This window comes from Neofelis nebulosa, chromosome 3, assembly GCF_028018385.1.
Source record: "Neofelis nebulosa isolate mNeoNeb1 chromosome 3, mNeoNeb1.pri, whole genome shotgun sequence".
Lineage (NCBI taxonomy): Eukaryota > Metazoa > Chordata > Mammalia > Carnivora > Felidae > Neofelis > Neofelis nebulosa.
Genome location: NC_080784.1, coordinates 135,266,173 through 135,287,470, shown reverse-complemented (window position 1 = coordinate 135,287,470; position 21,298 = coordinate 135,266,173). Strand labels below are relative to the sequence as shown.

The 21,298-nt window shown below is 42.0% G+C and overlaps 1 protein-coding gene across 7 annotated transcripts in view; it reads left to right on the top strand.

The window, feature by feature from the left end:
* Nucleotides 1-21,298, top strand: part of AFF1 (ALF transcription elongation factor 1) — a 255,761-nt gene that overhangs the window by 147,563 nt on the left and 86,900 nt on the right. For 6 of the 7 annotated variants that reach the window (XM_058721981.1, XM_058721978.1, XM_058721977.1 and 3 more), the window contains 2 exons: nucleotides 8,552-8,672; nucleotides 9,086-10,006. In XM_058721981.1, coding sequence (XP_058577964.1) covers nucleotides 8,552-8,672; nucleotides 9,086-10,006 — 1,042 coding nt within the window. Of the gene's footprint in view, nucleotides 1-2,252; nucleotides 3,338-8,551; nucleotides 8,673-9,085; nucleotides 10,007-21,298 lie in introns of those variants that run through there. The other variant, XM_058721983.1, reaches the window with a different exon arrangement.

Here is a 21,298-nt window from a genome sequence, read left to right as displayed (position 1 = left end):
AGAATGTTAAAATACTCCCTAAACCACCACACTACCAGTTAACTTCCTCCACCATAATCTGGTGCTCCTTCTTGATAGATTTTTGTAAAGTTAACCCTTTCGGACCTTTGCCACATATTAACATGCATGCGGAAAAGTACCTGGCACGCGGCAGGTTCATTTTGAAAGGTAAAAATTAGCATGTCTCTTCTTAGAAGTGACTTACTTTTTCAGTTGTTTGCCCAGGTAGAGGCTGTCTCAATTTGAAATTCAAAGGATTCCTTGTAAATTATGTCAACATATCTTAAAGGTTGATTTAATTTTGCAAAATGAAGTTACCTACAACTCTTTCAGTATCCTAATGAGGCTCAGTCTTCTGTGGCCAGCAGAGAGCTGTCACTTTGAGAAGATCCCCTGGGAGTGCCTCCAGGAAAACAACAGTGGCAGAGTGCTATTTTGCCCTTTCACTATGCTGATATTTTATCTTTTATGTTAAATCAGATTTTGTTTTTAAAATTAAGGATTCTTTGTTTTGTTTTTTGTTTTTTCTTATGAAGGTGAAATTCCTGGAAGATTTAGTGGAGTGATTTTTATTGTGAGAAAGCCTGTTGCAAAATTTTTCCCATGCAAAAAGTGAAAGAGGAAAAAAATCCTCCGTTCTTTGTTTTTGTTTTTTAAATGTTTATTTTTGAGAGTATGAGTGGGGGAGGGGCAGAGACAGGGAGGGAGGGACGGAGGGAGGGAGGGAGGGAGGCACAGAGTCTGAAGCAGGCTTCAGGCTCTGAGCTTTCACACAGAGCCCGATGTGGGACTCGAACCCACAAACCATGAGATCATGACCTGAGCCGAAGTTGGACGCTTAACCAGCTGAGCCACCCAGGTGCCCCAATCCTCCATTCTTTGAAGCAGCATTTCTTCTGCTTTCAAACTTGGAGCCACTTTGATTTCTCATGTTTAAATTGTGTTTATGAGTGATACAGTTTAATGGCAAGACTAATTTTGTGCTTTGAAGCATATATTGACCTTTTTCTGTAAAGCCAGTGTTTGAAAAACGTCCCCTGGATGTTAGATTATAGGACTAGAGGAACATGGGGAAAAAAGGGCCAGAAGATGGACTTAAAAAGTCAATAGAGGGTAGCTTTGAAAATAAAAAAGTCACTTGCACAAGAGTAAGAACCCAAGCCTGCTGTTCTTTTGCCTCTGTGACACATATATCACCAGTTTCTAAACCAGGGTTGCCCAACATCTGTGAACAGACTTGAGAGTTTTACGTTTTGCTTTATCCTTGCTACATTCAAATCCGAATGGCATCATTTTCCCCTAAAACAGTATAAAAGACTTGTTCCTTTCCAAATTTAATGCACGTGGCTGATTTTAGGATTTTTCCTTTCCTTCCCGCCAAATGTCTCTTCCATGCCTAGGGAGATAAATACACAGGAGAAATTACACTCTGTCCCCCAAGGGAGAATTAAACTTTTAAACGTGAGTTCTAGAGAGAGTTGGTCCCATCTATCAGAGGCAGGTCTGTGTGAAGTGGCCAGTCAAGAGTGATAAATGGGTAGTCAGCTGTGCATAGCCTGCCCCGTGGGCCCAGGGTTGCCATGGAAGCACCCAGTGGCATTCAGCAATCCTGCATGACTAACCTAGATTAGCAGCAGGGCCCGTGGGCTCCAGCCTGGAAGAAGGTGCTCACAGCCAGATGATGGCCAGGCCGGCACGCCGCCCCACTGCGCATGTTCAGCTTGGGCCTTCCTCTTGCCGTCTTTTCCTCCTTCCACATACGGTCTTTCCTTTTTTGTATGAGGGAAAGTGAGAAAGAGGGATTGCTCTCATTAATGCTCACAGAGCTGGGATTTCTTCATTTTTATCACGGTGTTCTAACACGTCCATCCGAAACCCCAAGGAGGAGCATTTGAAAAGTCGGAATCAATGTGCCCTGACAAGCCCCAGCATGGGGTTGACTAAATGACTGCATTCAGGGGCTGAATGGGCAGCTCTGAATTCCTCAGGAGTTTCACAACCTCTCTGAAAGTGAGAGCATCCTATCCTGGCTTGTTTTAGACTTCCAGGCTTCATCCCGGCTCCTGCGTGGATGAGAATGGTGGGATTCTGTCACCGAAGACATGGGTGGTGCAGGCCAGCACAGCGATGTCTCGTGCGGTTGGTTGTGTTCTGCAGGGCACACTGGGCCCTGGGATGTGAGGCCTGTGCTTCCCCCTTTGGTCCTTCTAGTTCACTTAAAAAAAAAAAAAAAAAAAAAAAAGTGGCGGGAGGTGGTTTGTTGCCATTCGCAGAGATCCTTTTGGTGTATCAGTGCTGCAACCTTTGCAGATAGATGGTGGACGGTAGCATATGATCCAAAAGCAACAACGTGGCTCCTGAAAGGAATCCCCTGATTTAGAATACTTAAAGCAGACTTTCCGTGGAACTCATGGATATCTGCCGGGTGAGCAGACTTTGCACCCTCTCCCCAGGGGTATTTCAACACTATGGACTTGTTTTTGAATGCATTCAGCTGCTTGAAGTCGTCACGTGACTTGGTCTTTCTCTCCCCAGGTAGGGACTCCTGGGCCCACCAGACAACTAGCATTGAGGCCTAGGTCAGTGGCCAGAAGTTACTGGGAGTGGAGCCTGATATTGGGCATGTAATGGCTGCTTTGGTACAAGTTTATCTGCAGCCTGTTCTTTAAAGATATTAATGCGAAGAGCCTCTAGCATATTGGACATGACTTGTGAATCCAGAGGTTATTATGGGGCCAGTGACCTCAAATCTGTAAATTCAAGAAAGCTCTAACAACAAAAAAGGTTCCAAAATGAGAATTTGTAGTGCAGTGTTTATAATTTGAGGAGCCACTTCATGCTGCCAGCCATCCCTCTCTCAAAGGGCTCTCTGTTAGGTCCTTCGGCAAAGACAGACCTGTGTGGACACATTTAAGCAAACGCATCTTGCGGCTCTGAGATTGCTCTGCCGGCAGGGATAAAACCTGAATTAATCGACGTGTCCCTCTTTGAGACCAAGGAATTGTGAACACACAGCCCACCTTCTTTGTTGTTGCCCTATTTAACACAGCCTGAAAGCTTTGCCAGCAGAACTGTGGTTAAGAGCACACGCTTTGGTGCCAAGCAGATCTGCATTCGAATTTTAAGGTCTATTATTTAATAGCAGGTTAATCTCTGAGCTTTCTTTTTGTTCACCTGGAAAATGGGGTTAATAATCTCCCTCTCACAGAGTTGTTGTGAAAATTAAATAGGAGACTGATGTGCTGTGCCTGAATCAGTGCCGACTGAACAACAGATGCTAAGTGGTGGACGTGCTAGGCTCTGCTGCTGTTGCTGTCTTCATTGCTCTTGTTTTTCGGTAAGCTTTGTTCGAGTGCTCCACATAGCCCAAGAAGAGTGTACTATCTTGTGCTCCTCAGGACCACCTAGAAATCTGTTACACGTGCACATCTCAGGCCCTGCGTTAGATCTACTGGCTCAGAAACTCTGGAGGCAGGTCTTTGCCCTCTGTGTTCTGATCCCCACCCCCCCACCACCCCCCACCGCGTGATGCTAATGCTTGCTGGTTTGGGAACCTCTCATCTAATGGAAAGGGAAGGAGAACTCCCAGCTCACTCCATTCTGCATGGAACCGTGAGAAAGTCTAACAGTGAAATGCTGATGTTGGGATGAGGTTATCCTATGAGGGAGAATATTTTCTCCTCCACAACAGAGGAAAAATGCCACCTTTAATTAAATGAAGTGGTAGTCAGCTTGTAATTATTCAAAGGTAATTAACAGTTTGTGAATCTTGTAGGACATGTACTGCTACCTAAAACCCCTCATTTAAAATTCTGTCCACTCACTCTTTGCTTGTACCTTGAGTTAAAAACAATGACATATAAGGCTGAACAGTGATTTACTTACTCATGCTACTACTTGAGTTAATATTTTTAAAATTTGTATTTCCCCCGATGTCAGAATAGAACCAAGAAAAAGAAGATACTCATGAAAAAGTTTGCTTACGAACTTGAACAAACCATCCTTGAAGCCATTGCAAACTTACAACAAGTAAAAGCCAAATAAACCAGAAAGCTCCCTACCTAGTACAGTTGGCAAAACTCTGTTAGTTGCAAGGTGAGAAGGTGGACAGTCCAGAAGAATGAGGTCTCACCTTGTCCTGTGTAGTCCTGGCAACTGTGGACTGGTCACTTCCTGTCTCTTCTGCCTTCCCCGGCCCTCTAGGGAGTGAGACCCAAGGGACAGGGTGGGTGAGAGAGAGTTTCTCTCTCAAAGTCTAGACCTCCTAAAACTCATCCTATCAGTGACATTCCTGAGGTCTTTCCTCATCTCCTTATTTTTGGGTTTTCCAGTCGAAGGGTAATAATTAATAAAAAAATACATTCAACGCTTGTTTCAAGATTGGTGTAGTATTATGTATGTTGCCAATAAAATCTTGGTGTGGGTTTTTCACTTTTTTTAAACTGATGAAGTAAAACTTGTAATTAAGCAGAGTCCCTAATTTAATAGGATTTCTCCCCTGTGGGAGGTACCTTGATATTTGAATCACACAGCAATAAGCCAGTGTTAGGAATTTTGTCAAATTGGTTCTTCTCGTTATTTCCATAGCAGTCTTTATACCTGGAAGCGAGCGTGGTGGAATGTACCAGATGCTAAGATAAGGCTGTGCTGATTAATTTGGAAATACTTCAGTCATTTTAAGCCAGGGTAGCTTTTCTTTTTTTTTTTTTTTTTTTTTTTTAATTTTTTTTTTCAACGTTTTTTATTTATTTTTGGGACAGAGAGAGACAGAGCATGAACGGGGGAGGGGCAGAGAGAGAGGGAGACACAGAATCAGAAACAGGCTCCAGGCTCCGAGCCATCAGCCCAGAGCCTGACGCGGGGCTCGAACTCACGGGCCGCGAGATCGTGACCTGGCTGAAGTCGGACGCTTAACCGACTGCGCCACCCAGGCGCCCCCAGGGTAGCTTTTCTTAAAGGTACATGTGGAGTCAACAGGAAAACTAAGTGAGGACCCCAAGCAGCTTGACGGTTGAGGTGCTGCTATTCACATCCTCGCTTTTCAGTCCTGAATGGAGACTTAAGCCATTTGTGGTTCCCTTTTCTGAGACAAGGGTAGCAGTTATTCAGAAGCAGTTACTCATGAAGCAGAGCCAGAGGCTGTGAACACGCCATGCCAGTAAAGCTACAGGGACTCTGCCGTTGTCCCCAGCAGAATCCAAAAAGGGAGAACTTCCTTCGTGGCGAGAATGGTAAAGCGGACGCCCTTGGGAGGCCGCTTCTCCTTGTGCGTGCCTATTCGGGGTACAGTACCAAGTAGGTTTGGAAAAGAGAAACTTGGCAGTTCAGGTTGCCCAGAGGTAGTTGCATGCCCCACGCCTTCTGTAAACAAAGTGGCTGTAAAAGCAAGTTTGAAAGAAGAAAGTTATTTCCTGATCAACCCTCTTATTGGCTCCCATGGATGTATGTTAACGTTACGTATGTTAATGTTATGTGATTGTTTTTTGGGCCAACGAGGAATTACCAAAATTCTAAGCTAATTGAAAGGAATTTCAGAGTGGTTATCAAGTCCACTGTGCTTCTTTCAACCAGAAATAAATCTAATTGTCCAAAACATGTGAGATTCAGACTTTGTTAAAGAATACTCCACGGCTAGTTTCTGGTTTAGTTTTTCTTTCCTTCACTTTTTTCAGTATGTTGACTGACATAAATTGTTCACTTTGTAGTTCTCTGAAAGTAGGACATCGAGATATCCATCATTTAGGAAAAGTTTTTGGTAACAGTGGTCTGAGTAGGTAATTCTTTGCCACATCCTGGTGAATTTAGCCAGGTAGCTTAGCCCCCCACTACCTTAAGGCTGTAGAAATAGCTGCAAATCACTTTTTAGAGGGCTATGTTTAAAAAAATATATATTTATTGTTGAGAGAGAGAACATGAGTGGCAAAGGAGCAGAGAGAGAGGGAGACAGAGGATCCTGAAGTGGGCTCAGCACTGACAGCAGAGAGTGCATGTTGGGCTCGAACCCACAAGCTCAAGCCTTGAGATCATGACCTGAGCCAGAGTCAGGCGCTCAACCGACTGAGCCACCCAGGTGCTCCTAGATGACTTTTATTTTATTTTATTTTATTTATTTTATTTTATTTTTTTAACATTTATTTATTTTTGAGACAGAATCAGAGTATGAACGGGGGGAGGGTCAGAGAGAGAGGGAGACACAGAATCTGAAGCAGGCTCCAGGCTCTGAGCTGTCAGCCCAGAGCCCGACGCGGGGCTCGAACTCATGGACCGTGAGATCATGACCTGAGCCGAAGTCGGACGCTTAACTGACTGAGCCACCCAGGTGCTCCTAGATGACTTTTATTTTATTTTATTTTATTTTATTTTATTTTATTTTATTTTATTTTTTTAACATTTATTTTTGAGACAGAATCAGAGTATGAACGGGGGAGGGTCAGAGAGAGAGGGAGACACAGAATCTGAAGCAGGCTCCAGGCTCTGAGCTGTCAGCACAGAGCCCGACGCGGGGCTCGAACTCATGGACTGTGAGATCATGACCTGAGCCGAAGTTGGACGCTTAACTGACTGAGCCACCCAGGCGCCCCAATGACTATTTTTTAAAAATTGTTTTTGCATATGTCTTTCAGCGTTTTTTTGTTTGTTTTGTAATTACAAGTAAGTTTTAAAAAATATACTGTAAGCAATAGCAGCTGTTTTTTTTTTTTTAATTAAAAAATACTTAAATGATAAGCTTCAATGCAAAGTACCATGCTTTAGTATCAGGAAAGAGAGAAATATGAGTCGTTCTGTTTTGATGGAGTTCACATTCTAGGGGAAAGGGGAGGAGGAGAGAGAAGCAATCAGTATGTTCTATCAGCACATACTTGGTGGATTTGAGGAACCCTTTAGGGTGAGTAACACTGGAACCTTCACTCCAGAGATTTGCTGGTGGCTGAAAATTGGGGATGGGTGTGAGGTTGAGAGAGAAGCAGAGGAAATTGTTTAGAATGAAAGCATTGAAGTTCAGGATGTCAGTGAGGAGCAGGGAATAGTCTGGTATGCCTGGAATATAGATGTGGTCTGCAGGAGAATCATATTTTGTGTGTAAGCTGGTCCTGGAAGAATTGGATATCATTCAGGGGTTTTGAGGTGGGGATTGGAGCAAGAGGGTATCTTTAACAGGGTATGTTTGGGGAATGGACATGACTGTCAAGAGAATGCTTGTGGCAGGCCTGCAAGGAAGACAGTAGGATAATGTCTAGAGACAGTAGGATAATATCTAGGGTAGATCTGTACCCGATTATGGGGGAATTTTAATGCCAAAGCAAAGATTTAGAGTTTATTCTGCAGCAGCAAAGAGCTGCCCAATTCTTGTTATTTTAAAATATGGATAGTGCCATGAAAACCAGAGTTTTAGATTGGATTTCTTTCCATGAGAAGGTTAATTTAGAGGGACAAGATGTTGGGGAGGCAGAGAGACCAGTAAGTAGGCTCTTGCCAGAGGAAATAAAGAGACATGAGAGCAGAGAGGCCAGGAAAAGGGGTGTCTGAGATGGGGGCGAGTTTCTAAAGGTATATATTGTCTTGGCAAGACAATTGAAACATTTCTTACTTATTTATTTACATAATGTTGAGGGAAAGGATTCAGCAGATACCCTAGAAGGAGGTGTTATGAGGACAAAAGTTGGCTTATAGTTCTTATTTTCGTTATTCTCATACATCACCTTGTGGGGGGTCGAGAGGGTGTGGCCTGTGTTGCCCATCTGAGGCAAGCCCACTTTTGGTTTATATGCTGGCTAAAACTGCACTCTTGTTGGTTTCCATCTCTGCAATTTATTTGTCAGTGAATGCATTTTTAACTCCTTTGGTGCCAGGGCTGATGATTTAGGATGTATTTTTATGTGGTTTAAAAGGATGTAGGATATAGTTTTATGTGGTTTAGGGCAAGCAGATTATCAGACTTCTCAGTAGGTAGAGATGACATCTACAATTGGATTTTCCCATCCTTGACGTTTGAAATGAGAAATAAAAATTATCTTTTCGGATTTACATGCCAAGACACTCCCAGTAGAATAAGCTGAGAATAAAGTAAATGCTGTTTGGGGTGGTTGGTAATCTTTTAATTATGAAATAAGCCTTTTGATTTTAATCTTCCAGAATGTATAATACTGATCCAGGAAAACAGCCTTTTTAAAGTTCACATCCTGCTGACTCCTTCAGATGAAAAGCTTCTACCTCTACCCCATATTTTGCAAGCGAAAGTAAAAATATCATTAATCTTGTCTCTCTTCCATGACTGCCTATAAAAGACTGTTCAGTTTGGAATCAGTCCTGAGCCATGAAGGCAGTATTCCAGAGTGAATGCTTAGGTTTCTGGAGCCAGGACCCACAGCTGGAGGTTCACAGCCTTAATCCAAGAGTGGGTTGAGGGGACTTAGGCTTTCTTGAAAACATCTCCCTTGTCATACCTTCTTGTTGACCTATCCTGGCCTCCTTCACACATCTACATATGCATAGCAAAACTTTGGACATGATAAATTTTATTGTTTTTGTTCTTTTGTGGCATCTGAAACAGCTTGTACAATGAAGACAGAAATCTGCTTCGAATTAGAGAGAAGGAAAGACGCAACCAGGAAGCTCACCAAGAGAAAGAGGCATTTCCTGAAAAGATCCCCCTTTTTGGAGAGCCCTACAAGGTATTTATTGAATACTAGAAAGTCTGATTTATCACCGTGTTTAACTCTGCATTGAAAATGAGTTTGAACAAGGGTCACAAACGTGAAAATAAAACAACTTATCTTAGGTTGGTTTTGAAAACAAACTATGAAAATTCTCTGAACACTGTTGTGCAAATTACCAAAGTTTATAGTCTTTTGTAATGTCAGTCTCTTGTCTTTAGTAATATTTGTCCATGACAGGCTTCTCAACAGGGGAACTGAGTTTAAATTTCATGTTACGTTTTCTGTCACATTAAATTGAAGTTTTGTGGGTTTTTTTCCCCTTTTAAATGGTATTATGTAACATTGTTTATTAAATAGTGGTTTTTCTTAGTTGTTTTTTTTTTTTTTTTTTCTTCTGGTATCTAACTCTGCTGTCTTTCCTTTTTCAGACAGAAAAAGGTGATGAGCTATCCAGTCGAATACAGAACATGTTGGGAAACTATGAAGAAGTGAAGGAGTTCCTCAGTACCAAGTCCCACCCTCATCGCTTGGATGCTTCTGAAAATAGGTTGGGAAAGCCAAGATATCCTTCATTTCCTGAGAAGGGGAGCAGCATTCCACCCCACCCCTTCCACACCAGTGCCCACCACCAGCCTATTAACACTCCTGCCTCCGGACCACTTCCTGTTGGTAACAATAGCCACAATCCAAAGATGGCACAGCCAAGAATGGAACCAATGTCAAATCCTCATGTCAGAGGCTATGGCCCACCAGACAGCCAGCACCTGACCCAAGATCGCCTCGGTCAGGAGGGGTGTGGCTCTGCTCATCAGAAAAAAGGTGACCGCAGAGGTGATGGAGACCGCTGTGCTTTGGTGACAGACTCTGTTCCAGAGAGGGAGCTCTCTCCCTTGCTCTCCTTGCCTTCCCCAGTGGCCCCCTTGTCACCTGTACATTCCAACCAGCAGACTCTTCCCAGGACACAAGGAAGCAACAAGGTTCACAGCAGTAACAGTAACAATAAAGGCTATTGCCCGGCCAAATCTCCCAAAGACCTAGTGGTCAAGGTCCATGATAAAGAGACCCCTCAAGACAGTTTAGTGGCAGTTGCCAGCCTTGGGGTAGCCCCTCCCCAGCCACCTTCTCAGACTTTCCCCCCACCTTCCCTCCCCTCAAAAACTGTGACAATGCAGCAGAAGCCCACGGCTTATGTCCGGCCCATGGATGGTCAAGATCAGGCTCCAAGTGAGTCTCCTGAACTGAAACCACTGCCGGAGGACTACCGGCAGCAGACCTTTGAAAAAACAGACTTAAAAGTGCCTGCGAAAGCCAAGCTCACCAAGCTGAAGATGCCTTCTCAGTCGGTTGAGGTGAGTGAAATTTTGTATCTGGGACAATTCTAGTGTGAAGGAAAATTTGAGATGGAAGGTTCTGGAGAATTGGGGGCATGGGTGTCAATGGCTTTTGGGTTGTGAGACTCCTTTTTGGCTTTGGGATCATGTTGACCCAAGAGAACTCAGGTCTGAGCTAAATTGCTGATGACGGATACTGAAATGTGATTTTCAGGAAGGTCTTTAAAAAAGTACTTTTACTGGGCCATAACTTATATGCTGTAAAATATAGAAATCATGAGTACCGTTCGCTCCGTTTTATAATCTACAACCCAATCACGGTATTTATCATAAGAAATTTTCAGGAAGGTTTTGAGCTATTGTTTTTGTTTGTTTGGGGGAACACTGACTTCTTTAACATTGTAGAGCAAAAAAAAAAAAGTTAAGACTTCCTCTACCCCAGTTAGTTTTTCTGAGATCTAAACCATACAAAAGTGAAAGTAAGAGGTTAAAATGTTGAAGGCAAAGTATTTCTAAAGATTATAAAGATTTCCCTGTAAATTTTATAATTTCTTATGAAACTCTGAAACTGAAGTTCTGTTTTATTTACCACCTAAAAAAGGAGTGGGGGTATGGTGACCTCTCATTTGAAAGTGAGTCACAAATATAATACAGAATGTTATTCAACTCTGGCTTTTTCAAGTAACCAAAATACTTTATCTTTTTAAACAAAGAAGAAATTCCTTTTTCTGCTCCTTTGTAAATGGCAGCATTGTGTTTGAATGAAGAGAATCAGAGCACACATCTTATCACTGGAATTCTAAATTAGCACCAGTTAGTTACTCCAAAATTCAGATTAGTAGTGCAAAGTGAAATGTTTGAAGTGAATTTGTCTTGAAGCTTATCTGTTAAGGTAATGTCCTTGGTTTAGTCACATCTATTGTATAAACATTCTAATTTGCATATCCATTGCTCAAAGGCTTTTGTGGGCACCCAGATATCAGTCTTACCTAGTGCTAGAAGGTAAAATTCCTTAAGGTTTAAAAACAAAACCAAAACAGACTCCAGGATGCTTAACTGGAAAGATAACCCTTATCTTGAAGAAGGAAAATCTGTTCCTCTGGGGTGTCAGCTTTTGGTTTAAAGAGGTTATGGCTCCATCCACAGTCAGCTGTTGAGATGGAGTGTCTCTGGATGTTTTCACCATGTGACTTATTTGGAGGCTGAGGAAAAATGGGAAAGCGGGAGGAAAACAAGTGGTAGAAATGGCCAAAATGGCAGAACTCATAACTCCCATAAGTTATGAAAATTCACTGTAATGATATTTACTAAACATTGTGTGCTGGGCTAGGGGGAGAGGTAGGCAGCAAATTAAGTTAGAGTGAAATGAAGTGAGATCTTCCCTCACAATGGTCAGTCAGCCAGCCTGCCTTATAATTCAGACAGTAAAGAATTTAGTGGGATTTTCTTTGCCTTATTTATCAAATAACTGTTTTCCTAGTTTAAAAAACAGATAAGGGGGAAATTTAAACATATTTTCTTTAAAAACAAAAAACCATGCCACTAAAAATTGCTTTAAAACAAGTTTAAGGCAAATTAGCAAATATTTGCATTGTCTGCCAAATGCTCCACCATATGCTTAAGTGCAGGGTGGGATGCCAGGCAAGTATTGGTGCTGCCCCAGGAGAGATGACAGTCTAGTGTGTACCTCAGCCTCCACACATGAAACAGTTAGAGGTCAGTGGAGTCCAAACTATCTACTACTTGGTTCCTAGGAGAAAGTTTCAAGTGGCCCTCATAAAGCGGTGAACCTAGGTAAATTGAACCAATGGGATTTCTAATAGACCTTCCAGGGGAGAGAATCCTAGTCAACTTTTTGCTTTCTTGGTGAAGAAAAGATAAGCCAAGTTGAGATTTCTCCAAGGTCTCAAAGCTCCTCAGATGTAATATGTTAGGCCATAGGACCATGCTAGATGGCCCTGGAATATTTTCTGAATGGATATTTGAAAGGAACAAAATCCTCTATAGGTTTGGTGATTGGAGCATGGGGTTTTCTTGGCCCAAGGTCATCTGCTGTCAACAGTTTGAGCAGATGTGAACCTTTCATCTTGGGCCTGTGCTGTGTTCCCAGTTAGCATTCATTTTAACATGGTGGTGGCTCCGTCTAGTTTCTGCTCAGGGTTCTCGGGCTGCTGGCAGCTGTGGTGCCGACTGCCTTGAGCCCCTGGAGATGGAGGGCTCAGGGCAGCCTATGTGAAGGGGGGGATTCAGAGTCTTAACTTGGAATGAAGGAGGAATAAATCTGGAAAGCAGGGGTATTAGTGTTATCTGACTAGGTTTCAGATCTGTTTAGCTCTTTTATCTAATATCTCACATTTCATAGACTTAACATTAACTTCACACACCTGATAAAATGGGTATTTTTAAATATTTTTTTTAAAAGTGTAGGTTGAATTTGAGGCACCTGGGTGGCTCAGTTGGTTAAGCAGCCGACTCTGTCTCTTTTTTTTAATTTGAAATCAGTCTTATTTTATTTTATATTTTATTTTATTTTTTAATGTTTATTTTTTAAATTTACCTCCAAATTAGTTAGCATATAGTGCAACACTGATTTCAGGAGATTTCTTAATGCCCCTTTCCCATTTAGCCCATCCCCCCTCACACAAGCCCTCCAGAAACCCTCTGTTTGTTCTCCATATTTAAGAGTCTCTTATGTTTTATCCTCCTCCCTGTTTTTATATTATTTTTGTGTTCCTTTCCCTTACATTCATCTGTTTTGTCTCTTAAAGTCCTCATATGAGTGAAGTCATAAGATATTTGTCTTTCTCTGACTAATTTCGCTTAGCATCATACCTTCCAGTTCCATCCACGTAGTTGCAAATGGCAAGATTTCATTCTTTTTGATTGCCGAGTAATACTCCATTGTATATTTATACCACATCTTGTTTATCCATTCATCCATCGATGGACATTTGGGCTGTTTCCATACTTTGGCTATTGTTGATAGTGCTGCTGTAAACATGGGGGAGCATGTGCCCCTTTGAAACAGCACACCTGTATCCCTTGGATAAACACCTAGTAGTGCAATTGCTGGGTTGTAGGGTAGTTCTATTTTTAGGTTTTTGAGGAACCTCCATACTGTTTTCCAGAGTGGCTGCACCAGCTTGCATTGCCACCAGCAGTGCAAAAGAGATCCTCTTTCTCCGCATCCTCGCCAATATCTGTTGTTGCCTGAGTTGTTAATGTTAGCTATTCTGGCAGGTGTGAGGTGGTATCTCATTGTGGTTTTGATTTGTATTTCCCTGATGATGAATAATGTTCAGCATTTTTTCATGTGTCAGTTGGCCATCTGAATGTCTTCGTTGGAGAAGTGTCTATTCATGTCTTGTTCCCATTTCTTCACTGGATTATTTGTTTTTTGGGGTGTTGAGTTTGATGTGTTCTTTATAGATTTTGGATACTAACCCTTTATCCGGTATGTCGTTTGCAAATACATTCTCCCATTCGGTTGGTTGCCTTTTAGTTTTGCTGATTGTTTCCTTTGCTGTGCAGAAGCTTTTTATTTTGATGAGGTCCCAATAGTTCATTTTTGCTTTTGTTTCCCTTGCCTCTTGAGATGTGTTAAATAAGAAGTTGCTGCGGCCAAGATCAAAGAGGTTTTGCCTGCTTTCTCCTCAAGGATTTTGATGGCTTCCTCTCTTACATTTAGGTCTTTCATCCATTTTGAGTTTATTTTTGTGTGTGGTGCAAGCAAGTGGTACAGGTTCATTCTTCTGCATGTTGCTGTCCAGTTTTCCCAGCACCACTTGCTGAAGAAACTGTCTTTATTCCATTGGATATTCTTTCCTGCTTTGTCAAAGATTAGTTGGCCATACGTTTGTGCGTCCATTTCTGGGTTCTCTATTCTGTTGCATTGATCTGCGTGTCTGTTTTTGTGCCAAGGCAGCCGATTCTTGATCTTGGCTCAGGTCATGATCTCACAGATTGTGGGATTGTGAGATTGTGAGATTGTGAGATTGCGCTCCGCATGGGGCGCTGCACTGACGAGAGTCTGCTTGGGATTCTCTGTCTCTTTTTCTCTTTGCCCCTTCCCGTCTCTCTCTCTCTCCTTGAAATAAATGTTAAAAAGTATAGGTTGGGTTAAAGTATCAAATTTTAATATTCTCACGAATCAAAGGGAAGCATAGAGATGGGACGTCAGAGAAAGCAGGGAATTAGCCCCAGAGCAGTTAACCTCTGAATTTAGGACCAGAATATTAGCAATTATCTTCGGCTGTTTGTGGCATTGGAGCAGAAGGATAGAGAATGGGGATAGAGGAAATCGGCTGTTGGTGCCCCTTCGAGAAGGGGTGTGGGGGTAGCTAAGTGGTTTTCCTTTATTTGCTTAATTTGTCCTAAGGCAAGTCAGAAGAGGTTTTCTTTCCTGGCTTTTTGAGTGTGAGGGTTTTGCGGTTTGTTTGTTCATCTCCACCCCCTTCCCCGTGGCTTCCACGAAACAGTATTTTTAAAAAATGAACCAAATTGGGAAAATCCTCTTGTCTGCTTGGCTCTCTTTCATTCTCAAGCCACGTACATATGAATTCCTTACACAGTCCTTTCCTTTTGTGGGAGATGAACATGGTTTGTACATTTTAGTTGTTTCTCCTAAAAAATGGTATTCTTCTCTGGAATAAATCATCTTCATAGTTAAAACTTAGTCTTTCCTGGGGCGCCTGGGTGGCTCAGTCGGTTGAGCGTCCGACTTCGGCTTAGGTCACGATCTCACAGTCCGTGAGTTCGAGCCCCGCGTCGGGCTCTGGGCTGCTGGCTCGGAGCCTGGAGCCTGCTTCCGATTCTGTGTCTGCCTCTCTCTCTGCCCCTCCCCCATTCATGCTCTGTCTCTCTCTGTCTCAAAAATAAATAAACTTAAAAAAAAAAAAAGTTTTTCCTAAAATCTACAGGAAAGAAAGTGATCAGCAGGTCAATATTATGACCACCTAGAGGCCTGGCTCACAAAAATCTGCACTTGGTCTTTCTGGGGGCGTGTTAGTTCTTCTGTATCAGCTGGGAGATGTGTAGTGGCGTGAAGTGATCCGTGAGGGTACAGCCAGGCCTCAGCGATCTTACATGGGTGCCTTCCAGGTGTAGAGTTGCCCCATTGGAGATGGACCTGCCTAAATGGAAGGCTGAGGTTCCTCGCTTTCTCCCCTTTCTGCCTAAAGGTAACAAACGGATGTGAGAGAGGAGCTGTGGTATTTCTGTGTTGTGCTTCTGAGCATGGACCCTGAGAGAGGGAGAGACGGAGGGGAAGGGGAAGGGAGGGAGAGAGAGTTAGATACAGGATTTAGGAAATAGATGTTTTATTGAAACAGACAAATGGGTTGGGGCGCCTGGGTGGCGCAGTCGGTTAAGCGTCCGACTTCAGCCAGGTCACGATCTCGCGGTCCGTGAGTTCAAGCCCCGCGTCAGGCTCTGGGCTGATGGCTCGGAGCCTGGAGCCTGCTTCCAGTTCTGTGTCTCCCTCTCTCTCTGCCCCTCCCCCGTTCATGCTCTGTCTCTCTCTGTCCCAAAAATAAATAAAAAACGTTGAAAAAAAAAATTAAAAAAAAAAAAAAAGAAACAGACAAATGGAATATGCTGAGATGGGAATTTTAAATATATTGGATTTAGAATATTAGACTTGTGAAGCTAAACATACAGCCCTTTCATTTGGTAGGAAGGCCTAGGCAGGTGAAATCACTTGATTTTGCCAAGATTTATTATAATTAGTAACAGAGCCAGAGCTAGCACCCTCAGTACTGTGATCTTTCTACTTCTGCTTGTTAAGTAGGAATGGATACCACTGGACCATCTTGAGCATAACAGTGATAAATCTTTCTTTAAAAAAAAAAAAATAATAATAATTCTGGCTTCTGGGTGGAAAAAGGCTTGAAGGGGCAAGGGTTGAAGCAGGGAGACCAGTTAGGGGCTGAGAAATGATGATGGCTTAGAGTAGGATGATAAGAGTGGGCTTGGTGCACACTGGGCAGATTTCTGGATGTTTTTGACCGGGAACTGGTAGGGCTTTGATTGGTTAGAGATGGGAATGAGACTGAGGTGAGGGAAAGTGAGGCATCAAGGATTTTTTTTTTTTTTTTTTTTTTAACTTGATAGGTGTGGATGCTGGGATGATAGCTGCTACTGAGGTGGAGTTGATCTTGGTGTAGCAAGTTTGGAGGGAAAGGCAAGAGGTCTGAGTAGATCAAATACCTAGTTTGAGATGCCATTATTTGTCCAGGTAGACTCGACAAGTCTCTGAGACCGGCTTAGAGAAACTGTTAAGACTGGAAATGATAACTTTGGTCTGTGTTTGCATACAGTAGGGATTTAAAGCTTTTGGACTGGACTGCCTGAGAAGTCCCTGAATCAAGCCCTTCCTGGCTCAGCTTACCTGTGGCTAGGGGCAAGTGGGTGGGAAGAAATGAGGGTGGCTTCATCTTCAGAAGCAAAAACTGAAGATCATTCTGGGAACTTGAGAATCTGCTTATAAAAGAGTAGAAATGAGAGGTTTCCATTTTTTTTTTTTTCACTTAGAGTTTGAAGTGTACATGTAAATGGTACAATTATCTTAATTTACTTATTGGTATCTAGCAGAATTTAGTATCAGTTTAAATTCGCTACTGCTTCTATCTCCTTATGTGGTCCCATGCCATACCCCTCCAGGTAAATTTGATTTTGAGTCCTAATGGTCTCTGATTACCTTGTGGCCTCTTAGGGCATCAGTGAGGGATGATTTATATTACCAAATGCTTCTAACTAATTTCCAAAACCCAGGTGTCACCTGCAGCTGTCAATGCCATTTTGGATCACCTTGATTCATGGCAACTCTTAAACTGAATCTTCCATTTTCAGCCTAACAGTGTGAGTTGGTCCATGGTGGAAAACTCTGTGATAGTGGTTTCACTTTACATTCGTTTGTACAGTCTTTCCTTCTTCCATATTTAGTTCTCTTATTATCTTAAAGTTGAAAAGAGCAACTTCCCTATTACACAATGATGTAACCCTTCAGGCAGTTCACTTTTGGTGTGTCGATGGTATGTGTCCTGCTGATAAAACACTCTTGTAGAGTTAAGAAGCACACCCTCTCCCCTATACACCATGAATTCTCCAACTTCTAACTAAAATATCTAGGGCACCTGCTATGTGCCAGGCGTAGTGCTGGGGATGGGGTTACAATGGTGGGCCAAACAGATGGTTCTGGTCCTCTTGGACCTTAACTGTCTAATTGGGAACTGACATTCAAGTAACCACTCAGATTAAGTTGTAAGAACTTTGGCCAGCACTATAAAGGTATCCACAGATGATTTATTATAAGAAGGATAAAGGGGAACTGCAGTTTAGAATGCAGGAGCTAAGAGAAGAATTCACACAAGACCTGAATAGTGAGTAAAAAGAGGGAAAAAAGTGAGGGATTGTCCTAGTCTGATTGGGCTGCTGTGAACAAAATATCACAGACTGGGTGGCTTATAAACAACAGAAATTTCTCACATTTCTGAAAGGTGGAAGTCCAAGATCAAGGCAGTAGCATGACCACATTCTCAAGACCTTCTTCCTAGTTCCCTGTTGACATCTTCTCACTGTATCCTCACTTAGTGTAAGGGGCAGGGATCTCCGTGTAACTTCTTTTGTAAGGCACTAATCCCATTTTTGAGGGCTCTACCGTTATGACTTAACCATCTCCCAAAGGCTCCACCTCTTACTGTCCTCACCTATGGGGTGTCAACATGAATTTAGGCTTTCCACATGAATTTGGGGGGCACATGACCATTCAGACCATAGCAGATGTGCCAGGGGTCAGGGAGCATCAATATTCCAGGAAGAGGGAACAGCATGTGCCCCTGGCTTATGCCACGTGATGTGTGGAGACTGTTACAAGTCCTCTTGGGTTAGAAGCCCACTACTGTCGATCAAAGAGAATTTTTACATTCATTCTGAAACTTGGCAACACAGCAGAATCACCTGGGGGAAGCCTGCTAAAGATACAACTTGTTCAAAATTCCTTTGCTCTAGGAGATTGATTCAGCAGGTATACAGGTAGGCTCAAGAATCTGTATCTTTGATTTTCATGAGGTTTGTTCTAGGGTCTAGAAATGAAAACTGCTGCAGAAGAGCTGAAATGGACCCCAGCAGGGTTAAAAGAGTGCCCTCTTCTCAGCGGTCCCTGTCTCCCATGTGGGCCTCAGGCTAGAAGATCCTGCTGAATTGGTGGGGCTTTTCCTGTCCAGAAGGAAATGAGAGCAGCCTCAGGGAAGAAAAAGGAGTAGGACCCCAAAGACTCCACTTTGTTGTGCATCAACACTCGCAAGCTTGTGGGCAAAGATTCTGATGCAACCTTATCTAGTTTTCCTCAGTTTTCTAAAGATGTTTTTATTACAGTAACAGTAATTTAATAGCAAATTAGATTCCAGGAGCTAGTGCTCAGTGAACTTGGGCAGACCTGCCCTACTTAAATGTTTATGTTAAGAAAATGATAACAAAGCAGAAAGGTCATCTGTGTACAAAACTCCCTGATGATGCCTGCAGCAGAATACTTCCTATCTTAGGAGAAATACTGAATAGTAACCAACCTGGATCTGCTTAGACACTGGCTAAAATTTAGAGCCCCCAAATAACTAAATAAAGAAGTGAAAAAGTAGTAGCAAGTGACTGATGGAAATTTTAGAGCAGAAGCTACAGACAGACAGCCTGAGCACTAGACAGGGCCTGTAGACGATTTTGTTTTGCTTCTGTAATGTGTGTATTTTTTTAGGGTTTGGGGGTTCCCCCCCCGACCGCCTGGCCTTTGAGCCAATATTTACAAACTGGAGAAAATCAGATTTTCAATTTCACCATTAGAGCTGAGTAGAAGCTTCCGCCTTTAATGTCCTGATCCTGGTAGTTGTTTTTGAGTTTGAAGAAACACTTTAAACTTTGAAGGAAACATTCTAAGTAATAAAAGCAAGACATTTTTGAAAAGTTCAAAAATTGCTAGAAATGAGTTAGTGTGAATAATAGAATTACTTATAGTAGCCGAAGAAGCAAGCCTACAATTGAACCTTGAAAATCTTTTTGGGTGGTATTAATTGGAGTTGTTTTCTTTGTACGTTTTATGTTCTCTTCCTTCTCAAAATGCCAGAAGTACATTTGGTACCAGGATAAGAAATTCCTGTTCCTCCTTGTTGTTTTCACACTTGAGATGTTTGTGGAGAGTTATTGGATCCCCCATGGGTCCCTCACATTGTGCCTTTGCCAAAATGGAGACATTCAACTCTTTAGAAGCTTTCCAGGCCGTGCGCTCTCCCAGGCCCTCATGTAGCCACCGGAGTCATTTCAGCTCTTGTCTAGATTAATTGTGATTTATTTTGAGCCAACTGATAATCTTCAGGGACAGAAAACCCAAAGGAGAGTCTTGTTGATGAGTGAGTTTTAGTAGTTTTGATTTTGGTTGTTTTGATGGGAGTGACCATTACTAATGGGATATTTAAGCAGAAGTCCTTTTAAGAGAGAATCCTGGTTCCTGTTATCATAACAAGTTTATTTTTTGGCCTTGTATTTCTCCTCTCCAGTTGCCAAGATCTGTTTGAAAATCGTTATTTTCCGAGGTTAACTTTGCTGCGTGTTCACATTTTCCAAGAACTTTAGAAGCAGCTATTTTTACACTGATGCTGTTTCTTTAATTGTTGAAATCACTAGGTTGACAGTTTTTTCCCCCATAGAGGTTCAGGGTCCACACACACCATTAGTTTTCTCTTGAACTTCATTTCATTCCCTATTTAAGCTTGGCCTACTTTCTCTCTGCATATTTTCCCCCTAACCCTGTGGTAATTTGTCAAGCCTGCTCTAATCTCCTTAATCCTTTGGCTGAAGGGTTTTGAGGTTTAATGTTTTAATCTGGGGGCCTCAGTATTTAAGTAATTAGAGGTCCTATTTCTAGCTCTGTCCCTTAGATAACTCACCGTAGGTTTTTTGTTGTTGTTGTTGTTGTTCCAATTTACAAATAGTAGAACTCTGAAAATATATATTGGACAAGAATTTGAAGCTTGAATTGAACTACATGAATTAAGGAAAGAAAGCATTCCGTATTCAAATTTCCTGTAGTTACAAACTCAAGCTTTATAGATTCTCCTTTTCCTTACAGGCAATTCTTAAAAAATCTTCTGCCTCAAAGCAAATATTTGCTAGTGCATTGTAGGGAAAAAGAATTTTTTTTTTTTAAACAGATTTTGGTGCTGTAGAGTTTCTTATGTTGCTTCCAACATTTTTTCATACTTGAGAACATGTGAATTTATAAAAAAAATTCTGTTTTTCCCTGGTATCAAATAATCTAGACATTCTTTAAAAATGTTAAAAATTCTTTTCCTGTCAAGAACAGTTTGGTCAGAAAGTATTCACATTGTTACATTCTAGGTTTCCGCCTTTTTAGGCAACAAGTATTTGAACACCTACTAGATATAAAGGGAGCTAATGGGAGAGAAAGACATTGACACAATACATTTATTATATAGTGCAAAAAAATAACAAAGTATCATCAGGATGAAAAAGGTAGTGTGGAACCACTAATTACAGTCTTAAAGAGCTCACACTGTTTTCTTGTTTATGGTGGGACCAGTTCTGAATGCTTTATGTGCATTAACTCATTTAATCCTTGCAACTATCCCCATGTTTAATAATAATCCCCCTATTATTATTGCAGTTTTATTGAGAGACTCAGAGTTAGAGAGATTCAGTTGTCCAGGCTTACCCGGCCTTAAGTGCTGGCTCTGGAATCCAGATCTAAGTAGCCTGGCTTGAGTCCACACTCTTAACTGTGACCCCTATATTAAGTTGCCTTTCAAAAGAGGAAGCTGCACATTCTTTTAGAGTTGACTTTTGTAGCACTTTGGGTTTTGGGTATTGGCAAAAGTGCATTCCAGGCTCAAGTACTCAGGGGAGAAGAAACATGGAGGCAAGACACAGTGAGGAGCCCAGCAAGAATGTCTGGGCCTGTGGTTCAAGGAGATTGGGTAGAGACAGAGCAGAGCAATGGGGAGATGAGGAATGGGGCCAGTATGTGAAATTCTTTAGTTCCTTACTGAGTACTTTATCCAAGAACTGGTGGTTAATAAAAAGGAGAAATTACTTTGGGTTGATGGTAGACACTTCAGCATGGTGTTAAAATTCTGTGAGACCTTGGGCAGGGAAATTGACCTGGCTGTGTTGTTAGTAACAGGGCTACTAGATTGAGGGTAGTCCATATGAAATGCTTAGAACGGTACTTGGTACATAGTAAAAGCTCAATGAGTGGTAGTTGGAGCAGTTAGAGTTAAAATTTGAACTAGGCTTTAGGGAAAAAGG